At 40.3% G+C, this 24,278-nt stretch overlaps 1 protein-coding gene across 3 annotated transcripts; it reads right to left on the bottom strand.

The window, feature by feature from the left end:
- Positions 1-20,921: 20,921 nt before the first annotated feature.
- On the bottom strand, positions 20,922-23,868 carry LOC122085926 (BTB/POZ domain and ankyrin repeat-containing protein NOOT2-like). Of its 3 annotated transcripts, none has more exons than XM_042654543.1 (2): positions 23,082-23,868; positions 20,922-22,315 (listed from the first exon to the last, which is right to left on the bottom strand). In XM_042654543.1, exons 1-2 carry the CDS (start codon positions 23,589-23,591, stop codon positions 21,296-21,298), a joined length of 1,530 nt encoding a protein of 509 aa, XP_042510477.1. In that variant the 5' UTR covers positions 23,592-23,868; the 3' UTR covers positions 20,922-21,295. The 3 variants fall into 3 exon arrangements, with proteins under 3 accessions (XP_042510477.1, XP_042510479.1, XP_042510478.1); XM_042654545.1 differs by having other exon boundaries at positions 23,337-23,867; XM_042654544.1 differs by having other exon boundaries at positions 23,115-23,865.
- Between the last annotated feature and the right edge of the window lie 410 nt (positions 23,869-24,278).

Below are 24,278 nucleotides of genomic sequence, written 5' to 3'. Positions count from 1 at the left end.
TGGAGAGTCCTGTTTAGGCGTAGAGTCCTTGAGGGGAGTGGCTCCATGATTCTGGGAATATTCTGGGTTTCAGGGCATATTCTGCAAATATTCTCCATTTATCTCGGAGGTGCAAGTTATGAGAGGGGTGGACGCCTTTGATGACGTGCAATGGATAGAGTCTGGGCCCCGTGATCAGGGATCACGTGCCTTGAATGTAGGAGTAGATGCGTGTACGTTTCTGGGTGCCTTACTTGACTGTGCCGAGCTGAGGTGACAGGTTGATCAAGCTAAGGTGACTGGTAGCACGGCCTGATTGAGGGCCGAGGTGGCAGCACGACCTACTGGAGGACTGCGATAGTAGCACGGCCTAAGGAGATGCTGAGGTGGTAGTACGACCTGATGAGATGCCGAGGTGGCAGAATGGCCTGATGGAGGGCCGAGGTGGTAGCACGGCCTGATGAGATGCTGAGGTGACAGCACGGCCTGTCGGGATGCCAAGGGGTAGCACGGAATGATGGAGGGCCCAGGTGGTAGGATGGCCTGATGGAGAGCCGAGGTACAACATTGGTCAGGATGATCCCTGCCCGTGCCGTGGTTGGGAAGAAATACCCTCATCACCAGCCCCCTGCTCTAGCAGTTTGGATCGATCTACTAGAGCATTTAATTCAATCTCAACCTTTGTACGACCTACGCTGTCTGTTCAATGCGAAACGCACTACTTCAATTCCTCATTCGAGGCTACTCAACGGTTCAAGGACGTGACGGTCACTTGTTCAAAGGCGAAGGAGGACGCAAAGTGCCTTCATGGGGAACTGTACAAGATCACAGGCCAAATGGAGGTTGAGAAGAAAATAGCCCGATCTGAGGAGGTACCAATGATGTTGAGTTGATAACTGGAGAGCTGGAATCGGAGGTTGCTAAGCAGTTCAATGCCACTAGAAACTTGACGAAGGAGAATGATGCTCTCTAGGATGACTTTTCCAAGACTCAGGGCACTCGCAAAGAGGAGCTCGCAGCTAGGGTTGGCGAGCTGGAAAGGCAACATCAGGCTGAGCTGGAGGCCAACGAGGTGGGTGAACCCCTAGGCCTATCAGAAGCGGTAGGTTGATGTTAACATTGCTTCATTTCAGGTCGGCTCAGACGATGCCATTTGGTTCATCCTGAGTAAGATGCCAAGCTACAATCTAATGGACTATGAGTAGTGCGTTCCCGCCCCTGCTACTTCGGTGCAGCTTGGTGGCTCGATCGACATTGGTGAAGAGGTGACCCGACTCGAAGGATAGACAAGTGAAGAGCTAGGCCCGTGGATTAGCCCTCCGAGATTAGCCTTATATATGTATATATATATTTTTATGTAGATGTCTCCTTCTGGAGCAATGTACTTTGAGGGCTTTTTTCTACTTTTTTGATGAATGAAAATTTTATTTTGATGTCTTCATCTCTCAGCATTCTTATGCTTCTTTCTTTATTTTCTTGTAATTAGAGCGTGGCTCGAAATAACTGTTGGAAGAATAAGGGCCAGTACAGCTATCTAAGTGTGGCTCTGTTCCCTAGCTGAGCTTGGAATTAATCTTCCATGTCTAGTTTGTGAGCTCTTGAGGTGCCAAGCCTGGGCCGAGCCATAGGGGTTCCGGCCTGGGGCTCGATCTTAGAGAATGCCAAGCTTGGGCTAGGTCTTAGAGGGTTCCAAGCTTGGGCTCAGTCTTTTGATGTGCCAAACCTAGGTTTGGTCTTGGCTGTGACAAGCTGGGGCTCGATCTTAGGGAATGCCAAGCTTAGGCTCAGTTTGAGGGTGTCGAGCTTGGGCTCGGTCTTAGAGAATGCCGAGCTTGGGCTCGGTCTTAGAGAATGCCAAGCTTGGGCTCGATGTTTTGAGGTGCCTTGTGTTAAGGTCTTTTGTAGTGCTGAGCCGGGGCTCAAGCTTGCATGCCTTAGTGCGTAAGGGCTTGAGGTTCCGAGCTGGGACTCGATCTGAGAATGCCGAACTTGGGCTTGGTCTTAGAGGGTGCCGAGCTTGGGCTCGGTCTTTTGAGGTACCTTATGTTAAGGTCTTGAAGTTTCTGAGTCGTGCTTGGGCTTTCATGCCTTAATGCGTAAGGGCTTGAGGTGTTGAGCCGTGCTCTGCCTTCCGTGCTTTGATGCGTAAGGGCTTGAGGTGCCGATCCGTGCTCAGGCTTGAATGCCTTGATGCGTAAGGGCTTGATGTGCCAAGTTGGGGCTCAAGCTTGCGTGCCTTAGTGCGTATGAGCTTAAGGTGCCGAGCCGGAGCTCTAGCTTGAATGCCTTGATGAGTAAGGGCTTGAGGTGTCGAGCCGAGGCTCGGTCTTGCGTGCCCTAGTGAATAAGGGCTTGAGGTGCCAAGCCAAGGCTCGGGCTTGCATGCCTTAATAAGGGCTTGAGGTGTCGAGCCGGGGCTTGGGCTTATGTGCCTGAATACGTAAGGGCTTGAGGTGCCGAGTCGGGGCTCGGGCTTGCATGCCTTAGTGCATAAGGGCTTGAGGTGCCAAACTAAGGTCTAGACATGATAGTGCCGAGCTTGAGCATGGTCTTAGATGCTGCCGAGCTATAGCTTGGTCTTAGATGCTGCTGAGCTCTAGCCTATCTTTTTACCTTTGTTGTTAAGGTCTTTGTTTCCTTAGAAGAGCCAGATTTGGGAGAAGCTTCATAGTATATTGATGTGTGGTATACACTTAGGACAAATATATTGCTTCGAAATAGAATCTAATCCGCTCCGTGAATAAAATTGAATAACTGAGATATGGAAGCTAAAGTGCTGATAATATAAAATCTATAAGACTAACACACAATCGATGGGATTTCAATGTAATCTACTGATAAAACTGTCTATTGGCCTCAGTGATTAGGACAATAAGCAGCTGTTCTACTGGCTCGGCTCAGGTCAGGAGGCTTTCATCTCGGCAATCAACAATTTCTACCATACATGCTAGGCTTGAGCATGGTTGCTTGACAGATTTTATGAAGTTTGCATAGCATTCTCAGGATTCCTTCTGGCTGGACTTGCATTCCCCAACTCCATTGCTAGCGGGGAATTTGACTTTCATGTGCTTAGTAAACACAATTGCCCCAAGGCCATTGAGACTAGGTCGGTCAAGGATTGCGTTGTAGGGTGAGGTGATCCTGGCAACCATAAAAGAAACCATGGTAGTGGCTGTTTGAGCTCCCTGTCCGATGGTTACAGGCAAGTCTACAACTCCTTCCAGCTCTGCTGGTGTGCCTGAAAATTTGTACAAGGGTCCTGGAGCTGGCTTTAGGGTCTCAGTGCCAAGCCCTAGTTTTGTGAAGGCTTTGTAGGACATGAGGTCAATGGAGGCTCCTGTGTCCACAAGGACCCTATGGAAGGGGTAGTTTGCCACCACTAATTGAATTACGACAGCGTCGTTGTGAGACTAGTTCAACTCTTCCAGATCTCTATCAAAGAATGAAATGCGTGGATTTGTTCTGAGATCTTTGATAGGTTGTTCCGTGATGCATACAAACCGCGCGTGGGCTTTGGATTTTCTGACTGATTCTGTTGTGGGTCCGCCCATGATTGTTAGAATAGCTGGACTCATGGGCTGGTTATTGTAAGCATCAGCTCGGTCAGTGGCTAGTTCCTTGGACGGCTCGGCCCTATCTCGGCTCAGTCTGGCATCATCTCTCCTTGGCTCGGGCCAATTCTCACCATTTTTCTGCTTCAAATACTTGTTGAGGTATCCATCCTTGATGAGCTCATCAATTTCCCTTTTCAGAGACTTACAGTCTTCAGTGTCATGTCCATGATCTCGGTGGTATCAGCAATACCGGTTGAGGTTCCTCTCCTCTGGTTTAGCTATCATTGGCTTGGGCCAGCGAAAGTACTTCTGATCTTGGATCTCTAAGAGCAGGTTTTTTCGAGAATGATCAAGTTCATATCACTCAGGTTCAGCTGTGTCAAATGGTCGATCTGTTCTGTTCTTCTTCGGCTAGCGAGAATCGTCCCTAGGTCTCAGAGTCCTTTTTTTCTCCTCCAACTGATCACCTATCCCTCTGGCGGCCAGGGTTTCCTCCATGTTGGCGTATTGATTGCATCGTTTTAACAGCTCGGGCATTGTTTCTGGCAAGTCAAGGGCCAGAGACTGGACCAAATCAGGGTGCATTACCCCATTGCACAATGTACTATTCGCCACTCCTTCCGGTAGGTTTTTTACCTCCAGTGTTGCCTTGGTGAATCGGGCAAGGAACTCTCTTATAGTCTCTCTCACTCCCTGCCTCATGTTCATCACGTTTTGCGTAGTTTGCTTCTGCTTCATACTTGCTTGGAAACGTGTGAGGAACGCTCTTGTCAGCTCTTCATAGCTACGGATGGACTGGGGCCACAAGTTCGACATCCATACCAACGCTGCTCCTTTTAATGAGGTTACGAAGGCTCGATAAAGAACAGCGTCTGACCTACCATGAACTGTCATGACCAAGTTGTAATACAGCAAATGATCATAGAGATCTGAGGTGCCGTCATATCCATTGAAGATGGGTATCACGAAATTTGAGGATAGATCAGTGTCTATTAGTTTGTTGGATAGTGCATTATGGGCCAGAGTTACAGTTATGTCGACCGGGTGCCTTTACCCTGCATTCCTTCTACTCGCTCAGTGAGGCACTGGATGCGGCTCTCCAAGTCATCCCTTCTCACCTCGGCTCGGTGATCCGGGGATTGTCGTGCCCTTTCACCTCATCTGGGGCTTCTTCCTCGACCTTGGTGACTACAAAGTTGATCCTGACCTTGCCATGGTGCACCTCTGATCGGCCCGTTGGGCAAGTCCTGACCCATCTCGTCGAGCTGTCCTCTGAGAATTTTCTTGTTCTTCTCTGTGCGGACGCACGCTTCTAGTGAGTCTTTAAGGTGACAACTGGCATCTTTTTACCTGGGGTGTGGATCTATGGACATCATGAGTCTCTGGGCTTCGGTGACACGTGGAATGACAAGCTCTCCCATTCTGGGCTAGAACGGGACCTTTTCTGTGCCTCTCGGTAGGAGAGCAGGGTGGAACCGAGTGAACAGTACGTGACGTTCTGGCTGACCCCCTCTTTGCTGTTGATTGAGGGGTGACACTGTTGTCAGGAGATTCATCTTTGAGTTGTCTGCCCATAACCGACCTAGGCAGCTTAGCTAAACTAGTCTGTGGCACTAGAAGTGCTGAACCGAACTGTCATATAAAGTCCCGCACCAGTGCATTTGTCTCTAACACCTGTAGCTGCAGGCTCTGCATCTGCTCTTCCATGTTTAGGTGAGTTACCCGGGATGATGGGACATGGCGAGATAGCTGAGGGTTCTACTCGCGCTGATGCCCCTCTCCCTGGGCAACTTGCGCATCAGGCCTGGTTTGTTGGGGTCCTTGTGGAGGGGTCTCTGCTGGGACATTCTCCTGCTCTACCATTGGTGGTGAATGGGGACTTCCAAGTGGTAACTCGCAGGTGGATCTTACTAATGTGTTCATAGAAGAAATGACCTTCTAACTTCTTAATTGCATTGGTCCAAGGTGACTTTTTGTAACCGATTCCCACAGACGGCACCAATCTGATGCGATAAAAATTGATCAGGTGATCTTCCCTGCAGTTTCTGATACTCCAACCAACCTGCACAGAAGAGGACAGGGGAGAGCCGGGCTGACCCGACGGGGGACTCTCCGATGCCTAAGATCTTTCCACAGCAGATGTTCAAGAGAGTTTTTCCAGTAAAAGGAGTGATTGATTAATCCCCTATGATGGAGGCTTACCTTGGTATTTATAGGCTGCTTATGGAAAGAGAAGGAAGGGCGTTTGTGGATAGTCATGTTTAGGTATAGAGTCCTTGAGGGGAGTGGCTCCATGATTCTAAGAATATTCTGGATTCCAGGGCATATTCTGAGAATATTCTCCATTGATCTCGGAGGTGCAAGTCGTGAAAGGGGTGGACGCCTCTGATGACGTATAGTGAATAGAGTCTGGCCCCCGTGATCAGGGATCACATCCCTTAAATGTAGGAGTGGATGTGTGCACGTTTCTGGGTGCCTTACTTAACTGTGCTGTGCCGAGCCGAGGTGACAGGTTGGTCGAGTTGAGGTGACTGGTAGCACGGCCTGATGGAGGGCCTAGGAGACAGGACGGTTTGTTGAAGGGCCAAGGTGGCAGCACGGCCTGATTGAGGGCCGAGGTGGCAGCATAGGCTGACGAAGGGCCGAGGTAGTAGCACGGCCTGAGGAGATGCTGAGGTGGCAGCACGACCTGATGAGATGCCGAGGTGGTAGTACGGCCTGATGGAGGGCCGAGGTAATAGCACGGCCTGATAGAGGGCCGAGGTAGTAGCACAGTCTGATGAGATGCCGAGGTGGCAACACGGCCTGATGGAGGGCCGAGGTGCAGCATTAGTCAGGACGACCCCTGCCCGTGCCGTGGTTGGGAAGAAATACCCTCATCAAGTACCAATTTCAAGAAATTTCTTCTTGTTCTACATACTTTTCTTCTTTGCCCCTTTTTTTATTTATCCACATTTTATTATATAATGTGTCGTGCATTTCATGGAGATCCTCTGATATTGGTTTCGCTGAGGGAAGGCTGATTTCAATTTTCAGAAATGAAGAGACTGCATTGCGTCAAGAAATCGATCTCGAGGATGGAAATAAAGCAGGTCCGTTTATTTACAATAAATTTATGAGTTATTTCTTAATTTTCTTCTCACATATGATTATTTCCCCATTTCAGTTAGACATTGAAGTATTTATTTTTTGAAATTTTTATTTTGGTAATAGTTTGGGGTGAAAACCCTAGTAGTTCTGCATGAAGCCACCTGTTGACATTAATGTTCTGAATTATAAAGTATTGGTATTGTATACATTGAGTTATCTAAACCTAATGCTGTAAAATGAATTGTGTGCACTTAATGTCATAAAATGCTGACTTCAGTGCATGGAAAAGCATCGGTTTATATGATATCATCTAAGAAAGCTTTTACTGATATCCACCCTATAAAAGAAGTAAAATTGGGGGGGGGGGGTGAAATTTATATATTGTATTATAGTTGGTTTTTTTTTTTTTTTTTATTATTATTTTGGGGGTGGGGGGCATTTTTTGTAGGTTTAGCCCTCTTTGGTGATTACGTTGCCACTGTTGAAATGCTTATTATTTTGGGTTTGGATATTGGTTGTTAACATATTTCGACTCTAATGTCAGGAGCTGAAGTTCATCTTTCCTAAAGCCCAACAAATGATTAAGCTCGTCTGACTGAGATCTGATTCTTTCCCTCTTTTAGTTTTATCTTTCTTCTTCGTCATTTAAGTTTGTGTCTGGCTGAGTTCTTTGGTGGATGGATGGCTACATAGTAGGAAGGATTTCTATGACATACTGAACGTGTCTGATAACACTAATGATAAGCATACTGAGAAACTGGAATGTTCAATGTTGAAAGAGAATGGAGTGCTAAAACCCAATCTGTAGCAACAAACCCCAAAGCTTCAATACAAAACAAATTAAGTATGAAGATTTGGGATCTGACACATCACACATTTTCCATGACTCTATGAATGTTGTACTGTTTTTGGCATGGGGTACTTCAGGAAAAATTAATTGTCCAGGTATCATAGGGTGCAGCTAATTTTAAATTTTCTTTAGCAATGCTTCTTAGCTTGTGCACAAGGTAGGAAAAGATTCAAAACCTTTGGATACATGAAACATATGCCTCAAGGTCAAGCATCTTATGTGCAGAGCCTTACTGTGATGCGCACATAATTATCAATTTATCATTTAAGTGGTGCTTGAACGAGAGTACCTTTAGTTTTGGGGTTTAAATGTAATAAACGAATTTTGAGAGGAGATGATGTAATATAGGCAAACACGAGGGGAGGTTGATGTAAATTTCCCTATTAATTATAAGTAGCTTACTGGTCTTGATAATGCAATGCTAATCCCGAACCAGAATAAGAAACAGAGAAGGATGGAGCAGAATTTCAGAAACTAACCTTGTAATCAATGGAGAAGAGAAGATATCAAGTCTAGCTTCTAGAATACCAATCATGTGCTCCAAAAACTCTGGATTACAACAAAAAAAAAACTCATATTCTTTACTCAAATCATTTCCAAATGATGAGCGGGTGTATTGCATTGATAAAGACCTTCTAAAATTCAAAAATTGGCTCATAAATGGACTCCTAATTATTCTCTTATGCCGAGTTAAAGTGAATATACTAAAAACATAACTCTTAAAACTATCAAGCATCCTAATTTAACTCAAAAAACCTGATTACTGATTTTGTTTACTAACTTTACCCCCAATTTATGGCCTTATCAATTAGGCTTATCACAAAGAAACCTAAGAAAATAAAAAGCCCAACATATAATGTCACTACCCAGAGCTGAATTTCATCCCATTGGGCTCTCAAAGGCTCCTAGTGGCCCTTCTAAACTTAAGCATAGGCATCCATATGGGATTAATGACTTCGAACTACATCACCTGGTCATTTTTTTTTTTACAGGTTATTTAACAAGTTTACTGCTCTGAAATGAGGTTTCTCATAGAGTTTTAGAAGTTCCTTTGGTGCTAAATAAGAGTTCTAGTTTTTAAGAGTTACTTTCTTTCATTGTGTCTTGGAAGTTGAATATATGTCGAAGGCATGGCTCAAGAAGTTGCAAGTTTTGGAGACTTTGGATGAGTTTAGTTAAGTCTCATGGTCGGCAAAGACCTCATAAGACCAAACCAATCATTGGAAGTCATAGGCTTAAGAGTCCAACTTCTTGCAACTACCCAAAAATTGATGCCAGCAAGGTAGGTATTTGCTGTCATGCTATGTAACTTAGCCGACGTCGGTGAGTAGTTGGTCCACCAGTTGATGACATCAACATATTCTTTTTTTGTGTCAAGCCAGTTTACCTCAACTGATTTGGGCTAACTTTTGAGTTTGTGCCTCGTCCAAGTCTGACCTTGGGCCAAGGTGGGCTGGTTCTAGGTTTGGACAAGGTCTCACATATGCATGAAAAATCGATTTTCCATATTTATTTCAACTCATTTTTTAGCCATTTTTTTTCGTAAGTTCATTTTAATGTTTTGGAACATCACCGGGGTCCTGAGGAACCTCCAAAGCTATAAAATAGGTGCCATAATATTTTGGAACACCTTGATCATCATCACCTAACCAACCATCGGGGTGACAAAATGAGATGTCTAAAGTCTTGCAGAATCATAGGCTTACATATCTCTTTTCCCTGTATCTCCTCCGATCTTTCTTACAGATGTTTTTGTTGAGGCTTGTAGCTTTCTTTGTACCCTATTTTCTGAGAAAATCAGGGGCCTTTGGATCTATTGGTTGTAAAATCAGGGTCTCCCAGATCATTTGTTTGAAGGATTAGGGGCTTACAACTCTTGCTTGCAGAATCAAGGGTTTACATATCTCTCTTCTCCTATCAAGGGTCTGCTACTTTTTTCCACCCAAAGAACAAGCTTTCACAATAGTAGCTTATGGATTGCAAAATTTTCCTCCATAATGGGAACAATTTCCATAAAACCTAGTTTAGCGATTGAATCCGTCTCATAAGTGGCATTCTCACTTTCAATTCCCTTTATTTTCATTATTCTTTGCAGATGGAATCAGTGTAAGCAGAGGAATCTCTGAACTCAAAACATTTGAGATCGCACTCTAATGAAAACCACTCTATGGGTCGAGAGTGTATGCATGAGGTAAATTGAAACTTTTAATTTCATAATTATATACTTGAATCCTATTAGATCAAACTGTTAGGGTGCCCCATTGTTCATTATCTTTATTTTTTCTAATCGAATAAATCTTAAGAGTCCATGTATTTGTAAACCTTGTATGTGTTCACAAATATATGATTTAAAGCTGGCCTTTAGTACTATAGAGTATATTTGATGTTTACACTTGCAATTTTTCTTTTGCACCCTCTCGCTCTTGCTTAGAGTCAGCAAAGGGTAGGGCTGACTTATTGGGCTGTAATCACTTGGTTATAGATAACCTCGAAGAGATGACGGAGGTGATTCTGGATTTAGGCGAGTCAACCAATCACCCTAATGCGTCCAAAGGGATCGTGGCGAATACTTGAGATGTGGAATTGTGCCTGAACCAAAAGTGGTTTATTTTAGGATTCTTGAATTCCCAATCCGTTGTTTGCGTATTCATCAAATTAATAACCAATGATTCATCCAATGTAGGTCCGCTAAATGGTAGGGGGTGGATAGGGTTTGATGCCCTTGGTCCACCCAATGTCATAAGCGGGAAGTTCATACAAATAGCTTGTTGAGAATACTCTCATAAGACATTCCATGTAATAAAGTCATGCTCTCCTTAGTCTTTTTCCCACTAGGTGTCCTTCCTTCTAATTTTCTCGGGACTTCTCGGGACTTGACGTGACTCTGACAGGATTGCCCCTGAGTCATGTATCTGGACATTCTTCTTAAGGAGGAGGGACACCTTTTATCCGAAACCCACTTAGGAAAACAATTCTGTATGACAGAAATATAATGTAGGAACCTTCTTTTCAAGAGATGTAATAAGGGGCTTTTATCATTACTCTTACCCTGTAGGGTACATGTAAAAACTCTCATTAGCTGATGGGTGAATTGGCAAAATGAATAAAGCATCATGAATAATATGTCAACATTTTACTGTCGAGGTTTAGGCATCATCAGCAGTATATTTAGGTTGGGGACATGAGTCGTATAAAGGGGATTACAAGTTCAGGAAGAGCATTAACCAGTTCCTCACAAAATTGGTACAGGGGGATTGCAAGTTCAGGGCATTCAATAAAGAAATAAAAGGGGATTGCAGGTTCAGGGCATTCAATAAAGAAATATAAAGGGGATTACAGGTTCAGGAAGAGCATTAACCAGTTCCTCACAAAATTGGTACAAAGGGATTGCAGGTTCAGGGCATTCAATAAAGAAATATAAAGGGGATTACAGGTTCAAAAGCAATAGAATTCTGATAAGTCCGAGAGGTACGTGGTAGACCATCTTCTCTTGTTACACTCCCACCAAATGTAATAATTAACCTGTGGGAGAAAGAAGGTTGTAGTCTGCGTAGTGTACACTAGTGTTTCTTGTGTTTGTCTCTCTTATAAAATGACATGTCAACCCCTTATTGTGAGAGATAGACACTAAGAGGCGTTAGCCATGTTATTGTACGCTATACAGCCAGACATGGAATTCAGTCTCTTAAGTCGCAGCACAAAATGCTAACTAGCCAATAGTATCACAAACTATATATCCTCCTAAATGATATAAAATAGAAGCCAATTCCTCGTCAAAAGATTTGGATCTGCTGCCTCGAAAAAGATGTATTTGGCAAGACCTCCCCAAATCTTCATAGAAAGTGGCTAAGTGAAAGAATAAATGATGGCATCCTCTGGCATTCCAACAAAACCATCATATAGTAGTGGTGCCTATTCAAGGCCCAAGCATGATCGAGCACACTAGAAGAGAAGAGCACTATTATGAATATTGATGATTACAAATGAGGAGGGGCCTTCTTATATAAATTGTCATTCGATTAAAGCCCAAATCGGCCAGCCCATTAAATAAATGTGTCAGGCTTATAGGCAGAAGCCCGTCTTGTTTAATAATTGATTGTTCCCAGTAACCCAATAGTTGTTTGCCCGTCTTGACCGATTATGAGCCCGACTGACTAAGCCAGACCTAGCCTAGCCCATTGGAAATTCCTATTCTAACCCCAAGTTGTTGCCATTTCTTTGCTGCAACTTGATTTCAAATAATGAGGATTTTATATATCCAAATTTTCGTTGAAAATGGTAATTTAATGCCCTTAATATGACATTTTAAGAACTGTTTAAAGCTCGTCAAAGGCCCATTTTGTTGGTATTCCCCTGCAAGCATACTTTAAAGATCAACTTTAGGCATGATCCGTTTAGAGTTAAATGATTCAAAAACCCATCTAAAGCCCATTCATCATGATTAAAGCCTAAGCCCAAGCCTAACTGGCCAATTATAAACAAAAATATGTCCAATCCAAACATGATTATTAAACGGGTGTTCAGTGCAGGGGTGAAATTGGTCAAGCCCGGCTAGATCCAATCAAGCCCAACCGTCATATCAAGTCAGACCAGTTGACACCCCTAATTGTGGATGCTAAAGAATCTTACCTGCCGACAAAAACATGAGTAGGAAGAGAGGATGGTAAATAGCTTCATTGCCGGCCCTACTCTCACTTTGTTGAGCAAGAAAGAAGGGTAAAATAGGTTCCATTTCCAGCCCTACTCTCCCTTTGTGCTTTAGCCACTTAGGGCATCGGACCCATGCATACTTGGGCCTACCTCTTATTTCCCATTAGAAACGAAATCCAATGAAAGAGGTGAATAAAATAATGTATTTTTTTCCCTTTTTTTTGTGGCAATCATTTTCCTTGTTACTTGCACCCAAAAAAAAAAAAGTATCCTTGTTATCGATAGAAATTATAAAAATAAAAATAAATTATTCCTTGAGAGTGTTGGTCATTCCCTAGGTTAGCATCTACGTCCCTCTCTTCAAAAAGAACCATATTAAGAAATACTGGGTCCTAAAAGGTCACCATAAAGAATATTACTTGAACCAATGAGACAAGTGCATGTTCAATCCATATTTCCTGCTACTGAAATTGAAATTCCTTAAGAATGGGGTCCTAATGTCTGTAATTACTATGTGGATGATCACTACTCTATAATATATTTGGTTTGTACCTTTTTTCCATTTTAAAATCTTGGTCAATTTTTTGATGGATAATAGAATACTCATTGAAGAAAGAGAAAGGACAAATCACCTGTCCAAGGCCTTATGTGAGAATACAATTTTTTATTTATTATATGTTTATAATAAGTTGCACTAAAACCCCACTCAAAGTCTGGATCCTCTCCCCAATGGAGAAGTGGAAATAAAAATTATTAAAATATTCAATTAATTAAGGGCTGTTCTCTCATTGAGGGAAGATAATTTGTCGAGAAAACTGCATGAATTCAAGGGGCTCCTGATCTTTGGGGTTGCTTGTAAATTGTAATATATCCCTTCAAATGAAGTTAACTTGCCAAAAGCTGTGTCCAATGGCCCCTACAGAATTCCTGAGATGGCTTGTGGTGCCTCCCAAAAGAATGCAACTTTGAAGGCCATGCATGGCCCACATGGATGGCACACAGGCAACAATATGTTCAGATTAGTAACATAATCCCAACTATTGAGTCACAATGTAGTAGGGCTTCTAATTTAGGCTTAGCTGATACCCAAAAAATTAAAAATAAATAAATTAGGATTATCTTGTATGTAATCTTGTTCAGGACTCTTGCCATTCCACAAAGCCTCTTTCATGGTTTGGAGAAGAAAGCTAATGAAATTATCCTCTGCAATTTCAATATTATAATACAGCACTTGGGTGCTTAATCTTAAATATTAATTGTCCTTGCTTTTTTTCCTGTATCCCTTCAATGATCTTCTAAAGGGGTTCTACTCATCTATCTCTTGGACATGTAGCTTCTTCCTCTCTTATGCTTCTACACTACCATGAGATACTCTTGGTACTAGTCTCACCATTTTGAATAACTTTGCTTCTACTTTTAAATTTTTTTTTGGTAAACAAAGCTTTATTGATAGGAATGTGTAGGGCAGATGGGTTCTAAATTACAAGCTTAAAGAAGCCATTAACAAATAGTGCTACACTTCAAGGACCGGGTCCTCTTGTTAAACACAACAGTACATGATTCTAAATAAGATGACAAATGAGTAATATCATGGATAATAAGATGCCAAGTGCTTGTACTAGTCTTGCTACTTTCAAACATCCCGAGTTTCTTTTATCTCGGCATCGACAATATCCATTTCCTTAGTTTTTTTTTTTTTGGTCATTAACTACCCATTCATCATCTATAGTCCAGAGGGCCACAGGTAAGGTGAAGGGGGAGTGAAGGGGGGGGGGTTGATAAGGTGGGACAGGTGGAGGTTCAAAAACATAACCTCGTGCATCTTACTATCAAATCCATAGCTGGCAGCGCCCATTGAGCTACAAACTCATTCCCACATCCTTAGTTCACTTCTCTTATGATGAGTCTCAGGAACTACATTTACTAATCCTATATCTCCATCCATGGATCCAAGGCAAGTGATTTTCTTAATTGAATAAAACCAACCATCATGACATTGGGTTTCACAACTAATGGGGAACAATTTTATCCCAGGTACAAGTGTTGTAAATGCACCTCAAATTTAAAATATCAGTTCCTTGTCTGTTATTATTATTATTATTATTTTAATAAATTAATATTGGTTGCATTCCAAGATATTCTATGATGGTTCAAATATTTAATAATTCACTCAACTTATGTTTAAAGTGCATTTTCTGAATCAAGATTTGGGTCTACATGAGGACTCCAAACCAGTGATTCAGTTTTGAAGAAAATCTGTCCCAAGGGCATTCATGTTGAATATATATGTCCATCAGATCCGGTTTATTAGATAAGACTATTTATTTCTATTTATGCATAACATTTATTTATTAGATTTTTACTAATAATCCATTGGTCCATCGACCTACGACCATCTTCCACAACCATCCTTCATGTAGCTATGCTTGCCTTGTAAGCTTCCAATCAATGAATTGAAAGTGACTTATGATAATGAGAAAGTGAAACAAAAGCTTGGAGAAAAGTGAAAAAAAGCTTCATAATATTTGTACTGTTATTCAGTCTTTCAGTTAAAGCATGCCCATGTTCATGCTCATTCTCAGACTTTGTTTGAAACACTGTTGGCCGTAAAAACTTACGTTATGGACAGTTTATAATGATCATGCATCTTGGCATTATTGGTACCTAGGAGAATGCGTTCTCACAAAACTAGATTCTGCTAATTTATTCATGAAGCCCACAAGGTTTCCATGAAAGTTTTGTAAGGGTTATGAACAAGTAAGCAACCTGTGCGTTTGCCCATAATATGTACCTTCAATCCATCATATAGGGTGTTTGATTCCTCATTTCTCTGTCTCAATAAAGTTGTTACCAAGAAAAGAAAGAACCCATCACATTAATAAAGACCTACAAACACTAGGATAGCCTAGTGGTGGCACCTTTGACTTGAAGAGTCAGCATCTAGGGGAGGAGGTCATGGGATCGAACCCTATCATACGCTTTGTGTGTGTGGGTGTATGTGTGTAGGAGTAGGTGGCCATTGACCCTACTAACGCCCAATAGGCTGACCATTGGCCAGTTATGCTTAGTATGATAGAGTAGCAAAATATAAACATTAGTAAAAACTTTTTGCTAAAAGATCATATGTATCAAAAATAGAAGAAGAAAATTTTTTTTTACAGGAGGTGACTTAAGAGTTAAGCTAGAGACACAAAACAAACAAGAGCGGGTCCTCCTCCCACCTTCAGCATGGTCATTAGTAGGGGAAGGAGTGAAGGACCGGTCACACCACTAAACACAAAACATATATAGAATCATCATTAACAAAAGCAAAATCTTGGTTTACACAAGGCATCAACACAAAAATCCTCTTTTAGAAGAGAAGAGAGCATCCGAGAGGAGAAATCCAACCCATTTTTCGCTGCCTCTTTTGCACCACATAAAGAAATAAAATAAAAATAAAATAAAAAATAAAAATTCTCATCCTGTCTCTATTTTATTCCTAACAGTCTAGAACTTCAGGAACCTGAACTACCATTGCAATTTTATTGAACTTTTGCCTCCTTTTTCATTACTTATTGGCTAGGGTCATTAGGAAGAAGAAGAAATGCTAATAAAGAGACTCATGCAGGAGCCAGTTTGTGTCAGTTTGTTAAAGTCTTCGAAGGGTCCCATTTTGTACTTGAAAGCCTTAAAAACCTCTCGACAGTCTTCACAGGATAAGAACTAACACTGACCCATTTGCACATCCAAATGAAAAAAAAAAAAATATGTATCCCTCCTCACATAGTTCTACAATTCCTAAGAAGATTTCTCACAGTAAATTCTTCTGTGCTTCAGGACCTCTCATTTCACTGGGCCCACATTGGCTGGGCTGGGCTGGGCTGGGCTGGACTAGATTAGAATCTGCCTATTACTGAAATTTTTGGGATGATCATTAAATCAACCACATCTGCCCAAGTTTCAGTACATATGTCAGTGAAGACCTAGTGGTGCTGATCAGCTAATCAGGTTCATTTTCAGCTTCAAAGTACCTTTCGCACACACTAGATTCTTCTGAGCTTCATGACCTCTCATTGTACTGGGCCCACATGGGCTGGACTGGAATCTGCCCATTACTGAAATTTTTTGGGATGATTTAAATCAACAACATCTGCCCAACTTTCAGCATATATGTCAGTGGAGACTAGTGGTTCTAATCAGAAAATCAATTTCTTTTAGCATTAAAGTAACTTTTAGAATAGGGTCTTGGGGAGGTCTTATATTCCTCCTCTCAATGCATCTTAGAGTTGTAGCTATGGTGTTTAAAACCCATCAAGCTCTCATAATTATTTGTAGCTCAAAGGAGTTTTTAGCCGCCGGATTTCCAATCATGAATATGGAAGTGAAATATTTTACAAAAGGTACTATTCTTTTCTCTCGTGTTTCTCTCTCTAGTTCTTTCCTGTAACACGATTGTGGGTCAGAAAATCACCAACACCTATTCTTTTTTCCCGAGTAACCCTTTTGGAACAAACGGTACCTGATAAAGGTGAAAAAAGTGGAAGGTTAAAGATAGAAAGATCAGAAAATTAGATGGTGGGGTATGTGGAAAGGAAGGATAGGACACAACAGATAAAAATAAATAAATTATCTACTGTTGATCACTTTTTTTTTTTCATGATAATTGAGAATTGATGTTATACTGTGGTTTAGTTTTTTGGATGAGAAAGAAAAAGACTTGAAAGAGAAACAAGAGTACATCTATCGCCGGGGGGTGGGGGGGGGGTTTATATACATCTTTTCCTTCCGTGTTGAGAGTTTGAAAGGCGAGATCAAAGACCGAACTTACTGTGGTTTAGTTGAAATCAAACTTTTCACTAATTTTCATGTTACCACATTAGATCTCTTCCAATAAAGATGTTAATTAAAATGGATTTGAATAGAATAGCTAATTTTGTAACCCCATTTATCTCTAAGATGGTGGAGAAACAAAAAAATTAGTCAAAGTAAGTTACAAAGGAAACTCCTTTTTTTTCTGAATTTCTACCATCTATAGAGTTGCCTAAGGGGGAAAAAAAATTTGTTCATTTTGATTTGCAATCTTGACTACTATTTTTTTTTTTTTTTGCTGAAAACAATCTTGACTACTAACTCTTCTGTCCATGACAATTTGTTATTTGTGAATAACTAGACACTAACTGCAATCATTCTTAGAAGAATATGAACAGATTATATTAATAATAATTTAATTTAGAATGGCATGTGCAATTACTGCGAAACTTGGTTGCTACCTGGGTTGCAGCCAAGTAGATGCAACCCCTGGTACCAGTCAGGGCAATGGAATCTCAGGGGTAGGGGTGGAAAAATTCACCTAAGGTAGGAATTTTCAAACCTGCCCTGGGATTCCATTCCCTTGGCTGCTACCATGGGGTTGCAGCCAAGTAGCTGCAACCCAGTCAGCAGCGAAATTTTTTCCCAATCTTAAACAGCTAGAATGGTAGATTTCACAGATTTCCTGCTTAATTGATTATATGCAGTTAACTACAAGTCAACTATTGAGCAGTTATGCTTACCAATATAGAACATATTGAAAACATATTCATGAATCATATAAAATAGTAGGAATAAATTGGTTATTTTTCTCTTATAACTTTCAGCATTAGAAGCAGTCTCTATGGAATTCATACATTAATTTTTTTTTATTCCGTTTCTTCTTTTCGTAAACATAACCATAATTTCAGTTGAATAATTTTCAAAGTATGGTCTTCGTATTTTTTTTTTTTAATCCAAAAAATTTAGAAACAATTTCTTCTGCGAAGCAGGGGTAAGGTTGTGTACACTTGCCCCTTCGAGACCCTACAATAGTGGGGGTCTCATGCATTGGGTTGCTCTTTATAAAATTTGTGGAATATGCATACACTATGTATGTTATAAGTTAAGTTTGTTTCTTTTATTACTTGATGTTAGAAAAATTGTTACAAATTTGGGACATAGCTAAGTGAACTGATTTGAGGAAAAATATGTTTTAGATGTGGACCGTGGAGAGATCCCAACAGTTGATGCTTCTTTTAATGAACTGTTTACAATTTGAGTATAGTGACTACCCCCCCCCCCCCCAACCCAACACACACACCTAGAGTAAGAACAAAGAAATAAAAATTTCTTTTAGCCCTGTGTAAGTACAAAATTGGGACTTGCTATTAATCATTGCCATCAATGGAGGATAATTCTATTACAAACAAATAAGTACAATGATAATAAATATGTAAGTGGGATTTGGAAGAAAGAAAAAATATCAAAATCTTGAATACTTGAATGTCTCATATTCCTTCTTCAAATATTGACAATAAATGCATCCTACTTGCAAGGATTCAGTTGAGAAAAAGTGCTCTCTAATGTTGATTGTAAAATTTCTTTACTTTTCATGAATACTGAATTACTGTTTTCCCTTGTTCAGTATAAATGAATTATCATTACCTTACATATAAATAATGTAAGGTATCATTACCAACTACCTAACGCAATTGGTCAATTATGGTGTGCAAAAACCCCGTGTTCACCAGGAGGTCTCAAGTTCGAGCCTCTTGGCTGTTACCTACTTCCTTCCTTACCTATCCAAAAAAAAAAATGTAAAACTTGAGTGCATCTTAATTAAATTTCTTGTATTGACACTATAAAGCTAGTGTAAGTCTGTTACTCACGTTGCTTCAATCCTTTTTTTTTTTTTTTTTTTTTCTCCATCTTTTGACAGGAGATTGCTTCAATCTGATAGGTAGCAAGTTATAAAAAGTAGAACAGAAATTTAAACATATGTAGACACCCAAAATTAGGAATGTCAATGAAAAACTTCATAGCGAGTTATACAAAGTAGAACGGAAATGTGAACATATGTAGACACCCAAAATTAGAAATTTCAATAAAAGAACTACTTAAAAATAATCTATTTATCTTTTTATTTTTTCGCTATAAGTCAGCAAAGAATATTTAAGCTAAAAAATAATAAGATCTACAGGATTGACATCAGGGCATACCTAGATGGACAAAGAATAATAAGAATGCACAAAAAGAATCCACAAAAGACCTTAACTCTTAATTCTTGTTTCTTTAGTCAGTCAAATTCTTATTATTAGTGCTTTTTTCAAGAAGTTTTTCTGATCATTTTGTTCTTTTCCTGATTTTTTTTTCAAGGGGTTAAACCTTTAGGTAGACTCTAATTGCATATACTTCAAATCCATTGCAACATTAACAAAAAAATTTGTCATTTTTACGCATTGTTGAATCTGATTTGTAAACCTACAACTATATGACAATTTAAAATCCATTCATATTCATCAAATACAGGTGCCCACTTTTGTAACATAACTTCATATGTAGAATAGTGCAAAATCATTGATGAAGAATGCAAAATATTATTTATAAATAATAAAGTTCACAACAACATACAAGAATACACCCAAAATGATTCTATACATAAATTATACAACACACTTGTTGATTGAAACCCTAGAGTAACCATTGAAGTAAGCAAGACTTGTGCATTAAATTTCCTATAGAGGGCCTCCTTCAACCCAAAGAAAGAATATTTACCATTGTACAGTCTCCAAATTTTGTTGAATAGATAAACTGCATTCCCTAAATAACTACATTGAACCATTGTTGATGTCTAGGATTGGAAAAGAATTTATTCTATCTTGGTTTGTCTAGGTCCTATATTAGCTCTAATGCCTTGGTTTGGCAACTTTTCATCAGCATTATATCTATACTTCCTCTCAATAATTTAAGTTAACTCTATGAAAAAAGACAAGTAGTAAGGCTCTTAGAAATGATCAAAATGTCATTTAAAACTTAAATGCATGTGATATGATCCAACCCTCATCAGTAAACAAAAAAAAAAAATGATATCATCCAACCCAAGCACCAATAACTTACATAAATAAAAGCTATTGTTTGATTATTACCATATTGTTCTGGTCTATCAAAATAAAAAGATTTAAGTAGCAATGGCATATTTTGTTTATCAACACAAATGCCCTATCAACAATCAAATGCATGGGTGAAAATGGGGAGGAGGGGGGGGGGGGGGGGGGAGTGTGCACATCCACTCTCTTATTGGAAACTAAGTAATTGAATATGCAAGAAGTAAGGACTTTTATATTCCCACTTTGGGGCAATAATATAGCTACTAACTACAGCCAAAAGTGATTTAATTGCTTCATGAATCATTAACTTACTAAGAATGAACAAACTCCCAGAGGGGTTTTTTTTTTTTTTTTTTTTTTTAACCTACTCCTGGAAATGTGTACAAATTGCAACTGCAGAAACTGATCAATCCCAGATGCATAAGGGGAAAAGAACATTCAAAGTTGATTCCATTTTTATTGCCAAAGACTCCTAGACATTTGGCCAATTGCACTAAAGACTAGACCTTTATGGTAGGCAAGAACTTATTAATGACTTGAGTGTTTGAGGAGTAATTCATTGAGTGTACAAGAAGCTCAAAAAAGCCAAGGGGACAAGAAAGAGGATTAACTGGAAGGAATCCAGGTTTGGATGCATTTTGCCAAGTAGTCACACTCAGTGCTGCATTCAACGAAGACAAGATATCCATTTGTCCATGGCAGAATGATTTCTTTCTTTTAACAATCAATTAGATCTCATGGTTACCAAAAGACAATCAAACTCCTGTGGAAGGGCCACAAAAAGGCTCCAAGGACCAAGATAGACCACAAATTTGAAATATTAAAATGACCAAAATACCCACAGATAATAAGATTATAATTTTATTTTATTATGTAATAGAAATGGTTGTTGGAAAAAAAAAAAAAAAAAGAGAGAGATTAAAGAAATCAAAAGAAATAATTCATAATATTTAGATAACAAAATAAATACAAAAGGAGTTGACAGGCCAGGTTTGAAAAGATTGACCTGCATCTTCCCCCACTACAGAGCAAACTTAGATTCTTGTTGTCTCCTCTCATGATAAAAATCCATGTCCAGAGGCATTGCACCCCATATGATCATCTGAAACCCTACAAAAAAAATATATGGAAGACAGCCACAAAAGAAAGGAAAGAAACAGAGAAAACAAAAACAAAAGGAATGGCAGAATAACATGCAAATCTAATAATCACTCTCTCCATAGACTATAACGAAAGCCTTTAATCTTTGTCTTCCCCATTCATGGACTAAATATTTTGATTGAAGAAGAAGCTTAGTAATCATGAGACTGATACATTGACGTGTTACACCCACTTGACCCATGTCGATTCATGGCTTCTCTCTGTCTATTGTGACTGTTCTCATCATCTTCTCCATCAATCTTGCATCCCAACTGAGCTGCAGCAGCTGCTCCCAAATTCAGATAAACCATCCTTGAATCAAGACTCAGATTCACCATCCCCATACTATTGCTATTATTGGTTGTGTTTGGATCATTATTCATTGGTGGATAAATGGGTGTGGTGGAAGAAGCATTCCCTCCACCTCCACCTCCACTGCTTCCTTCTTCACGAGAGAGAACAAGAGCTGCAGATTGAACCAGCTCTAAGCAGAGTCTTAACTTGTTAGGCTCAATGTGAGATAGCCCAGGAATTGCCCCCTTGAATAGGAAATCCGAGGTGAGAGTTCGAAGCACGTCGAGCGGCGTGATGCCGTCGACGGTTCGAACATTTGGATCGGCATGGTGGTCGAGTAAGACTGCCACCATGTCCGGGCAGACCATTTCAGCCGCTACATGTAGCGGAGTCTTCCGGGCCGGTCCCGCCGGATAATTCACATCGGCAGCTCCAAGCTCTAACAAGGCTTTGACTACTTCTCGGCTGCAATTCTCTACCGCATAGTGTAAGGCCAGTGCTTCATCTAGATTCAATCCTTCTCCCATCACCATCAGCTTTACTAGCTCGACATCAGATGAGTCAAGTGCCCGGCGCATACGACGGATCTTCTGATCTTCGAGATCCGCCGCCGCGGCACTAAGATCATGGTGATGATGGTGGTGGTGGTGTGACATGAGAGAACGTCGAGCAAGGGAGGATTTCAGGCGGAGCTCATCGATCTTAGCCACCACGTCGATCGGTAAATGCTTCGCGAGTACCTCCGGCGGGAGGCCGGATTTCGCGACGAGGTGAGAACAAGTGGTCCATAGCTGGTGCATGTCTTGCTTTCTTGAAGCTATCAAGACTTTCATCACGTCCTCAATTGAAGCCTTCTCCACCATACTAGCCAATTGCTTCTGCAGTGCAAGAAAGGCTATCTTCATTAATCTTTAGTGGCATGAAATGAAACCAAATTCAAGTTAAGAATAAGTAACTTTAAATTCATACCAAATCATGATAGGAGATGTTCTTTTTTAACACTTGTTTCCATAATATGTTTTGAATGTAGAACCCTAAAACCTTAATGAGGAAAGTTGAATGTTTTCATAAAGAGTTGATGAGATCTACCAAAACCATATAAGATACAAGAGAAAAGAAAGGTGGAGATTACTGTGGAAGACTAAGTGGAGATCAGGGTCTAAATTTGGAAAGTCAAGGATTTGTAACAGAAAAAGAGAAGAACCCAATAGAAGAAACTCGAGGTGCTACATGAAATCAAAGATTAATTAATCAATTAACAAGGAAGCACAGTATACAAAAACCAAATCCCAAATCAGATTTCCTTTTTTTTTTTTTTTTTTTTTAATAAGAAGAAGAAGAAGAAGAAAAAAGAGAAGAGAAACCCATGACACAAAATATAGCACTCACTTTTGGAAAACAAGATTGAGATCTAGAGAAAACCCAGTAAAGCAAAACCTCCAAATGTCTATGAGATCATAATTTATCATATCCTAGAGAAAACTAAGGAAGAAACTTACAAAAACTTGGATTGGCGACTGAAATTCAACTCACCCACTTCATCAAAAGATAATAATTTTCAAAGAAATCAAATAGAAAAATACCCACTTGAAAATTTTAACCCAAATCGATCCCCACTTAAGAGGTTTAGAGAGAGAGACACACAGAGAGAATTGTGATGATCATAAACAAGGTGACCTGAGTGAGCAATGCGAGCTGCTCAACCCCAAAATATCTAGCGGCAGCAAGAGTATCAAGGGCAAGATTAACGGCTGAGGTGCAATGCGTGTGCCAACAACCCCTCTCCCCACAATTAGGCCTTGGCTCATGCTTCTGAGGAACAATTGAAACCTGTCCACTGTACAAGAACTGCAGCAGCAACAAGAACACCTCATACCCAACCGAATTCACAGGGATCACCTGAGAATTGCCACCCCTCGGCGATGACGATGCCGATCCCGGGCTCATCCTTGAACTTGCCGGGTCAAGCCCGGCCGGCGGGTCAGGACCACAGAAATACTTCCGAAAGAAGAGGCTTCTGGCCGCTAAGATGCACCGGTGTGCGTGAACTAGCCGACCCTCTACACTGAAAGTAACATCACTGAAGGCTTGGCCGTTGATGAGAAGGTTGAGGTAGTCCAGAGAGAGAGACTTCAAGGATTCCTCTAAGCTCATGGTTTCTGAGAAAGAATTCAAGATGGATTGAAGACTTCGTTTTGGAGTCAGGACTCTGGAGATATGGGTTTGGCCTGGATTTTGCTTTAGGTCAAGATATGAAAGTTGCTGGGTGGAAGAGGAAAGCTTCCCTTCATCCGTCTTGTTTCAATTCTTCTATCTCGTGAACTGTTCTTCTTACAAGAATCTCTCGATGCTTGATGGTATGGTGTATGGGCCAAGATATTTTGTGTACTCTAGAGAGAGAGAGAGAGAGAGAGAAGAGGGAGCAATATGGGTGGCTGTGGTATTTAAATAATGGAGAAGGAAAAAGAATAATGGGAGAGAAAAAGATATTTGGACTAGGGTTTTAAAAATAAAGGTTGCTAGATGGAAACTGCCCTCCAAATACTTTATATTTATGTGATTTGCCCTTCCTTTCTAAGAATCTTACAAATAAATCATCACCATAGAATTGTCACTAGTTGATTGATGAGAATATATCTAATGGTATCTAATGGTTCTATGATTGATGTATATTCTTGGAACTTATAAACCACACTTTCTATTATGCCAATTCGTGCATGTATTTTAAGAAATTATGTAGTGGCTTCTAACATTGCCTATTTAACAGAAAATATCACTCTAGATGGAGTGAAGTTGTGGAATACGATTATTTCGTCTAACAATTTGAAGTAATTAAGATTA

The sequence above is a fragment of the Macadamia integrifolia genome, chromosome 8, assembly GCF_013358625.1.
Source record: "Macadamia integrifolia cultivar HAES 741 chromosome 8, SCU_Mint_v3, whole genome shotgun sequence".
Lineage (NCBI taxonomy): Eukaryota > Viridiplantae > Streptophyta > Magnoliopsida > Proteales > Proteaceae > Macadamia > Macadamia integrifolia.
The sequence above is the reverse complement of the archived record's forward strand: the minus strand, read 5'-3'. Positions and strand labels throughout refer to the sequence as shown.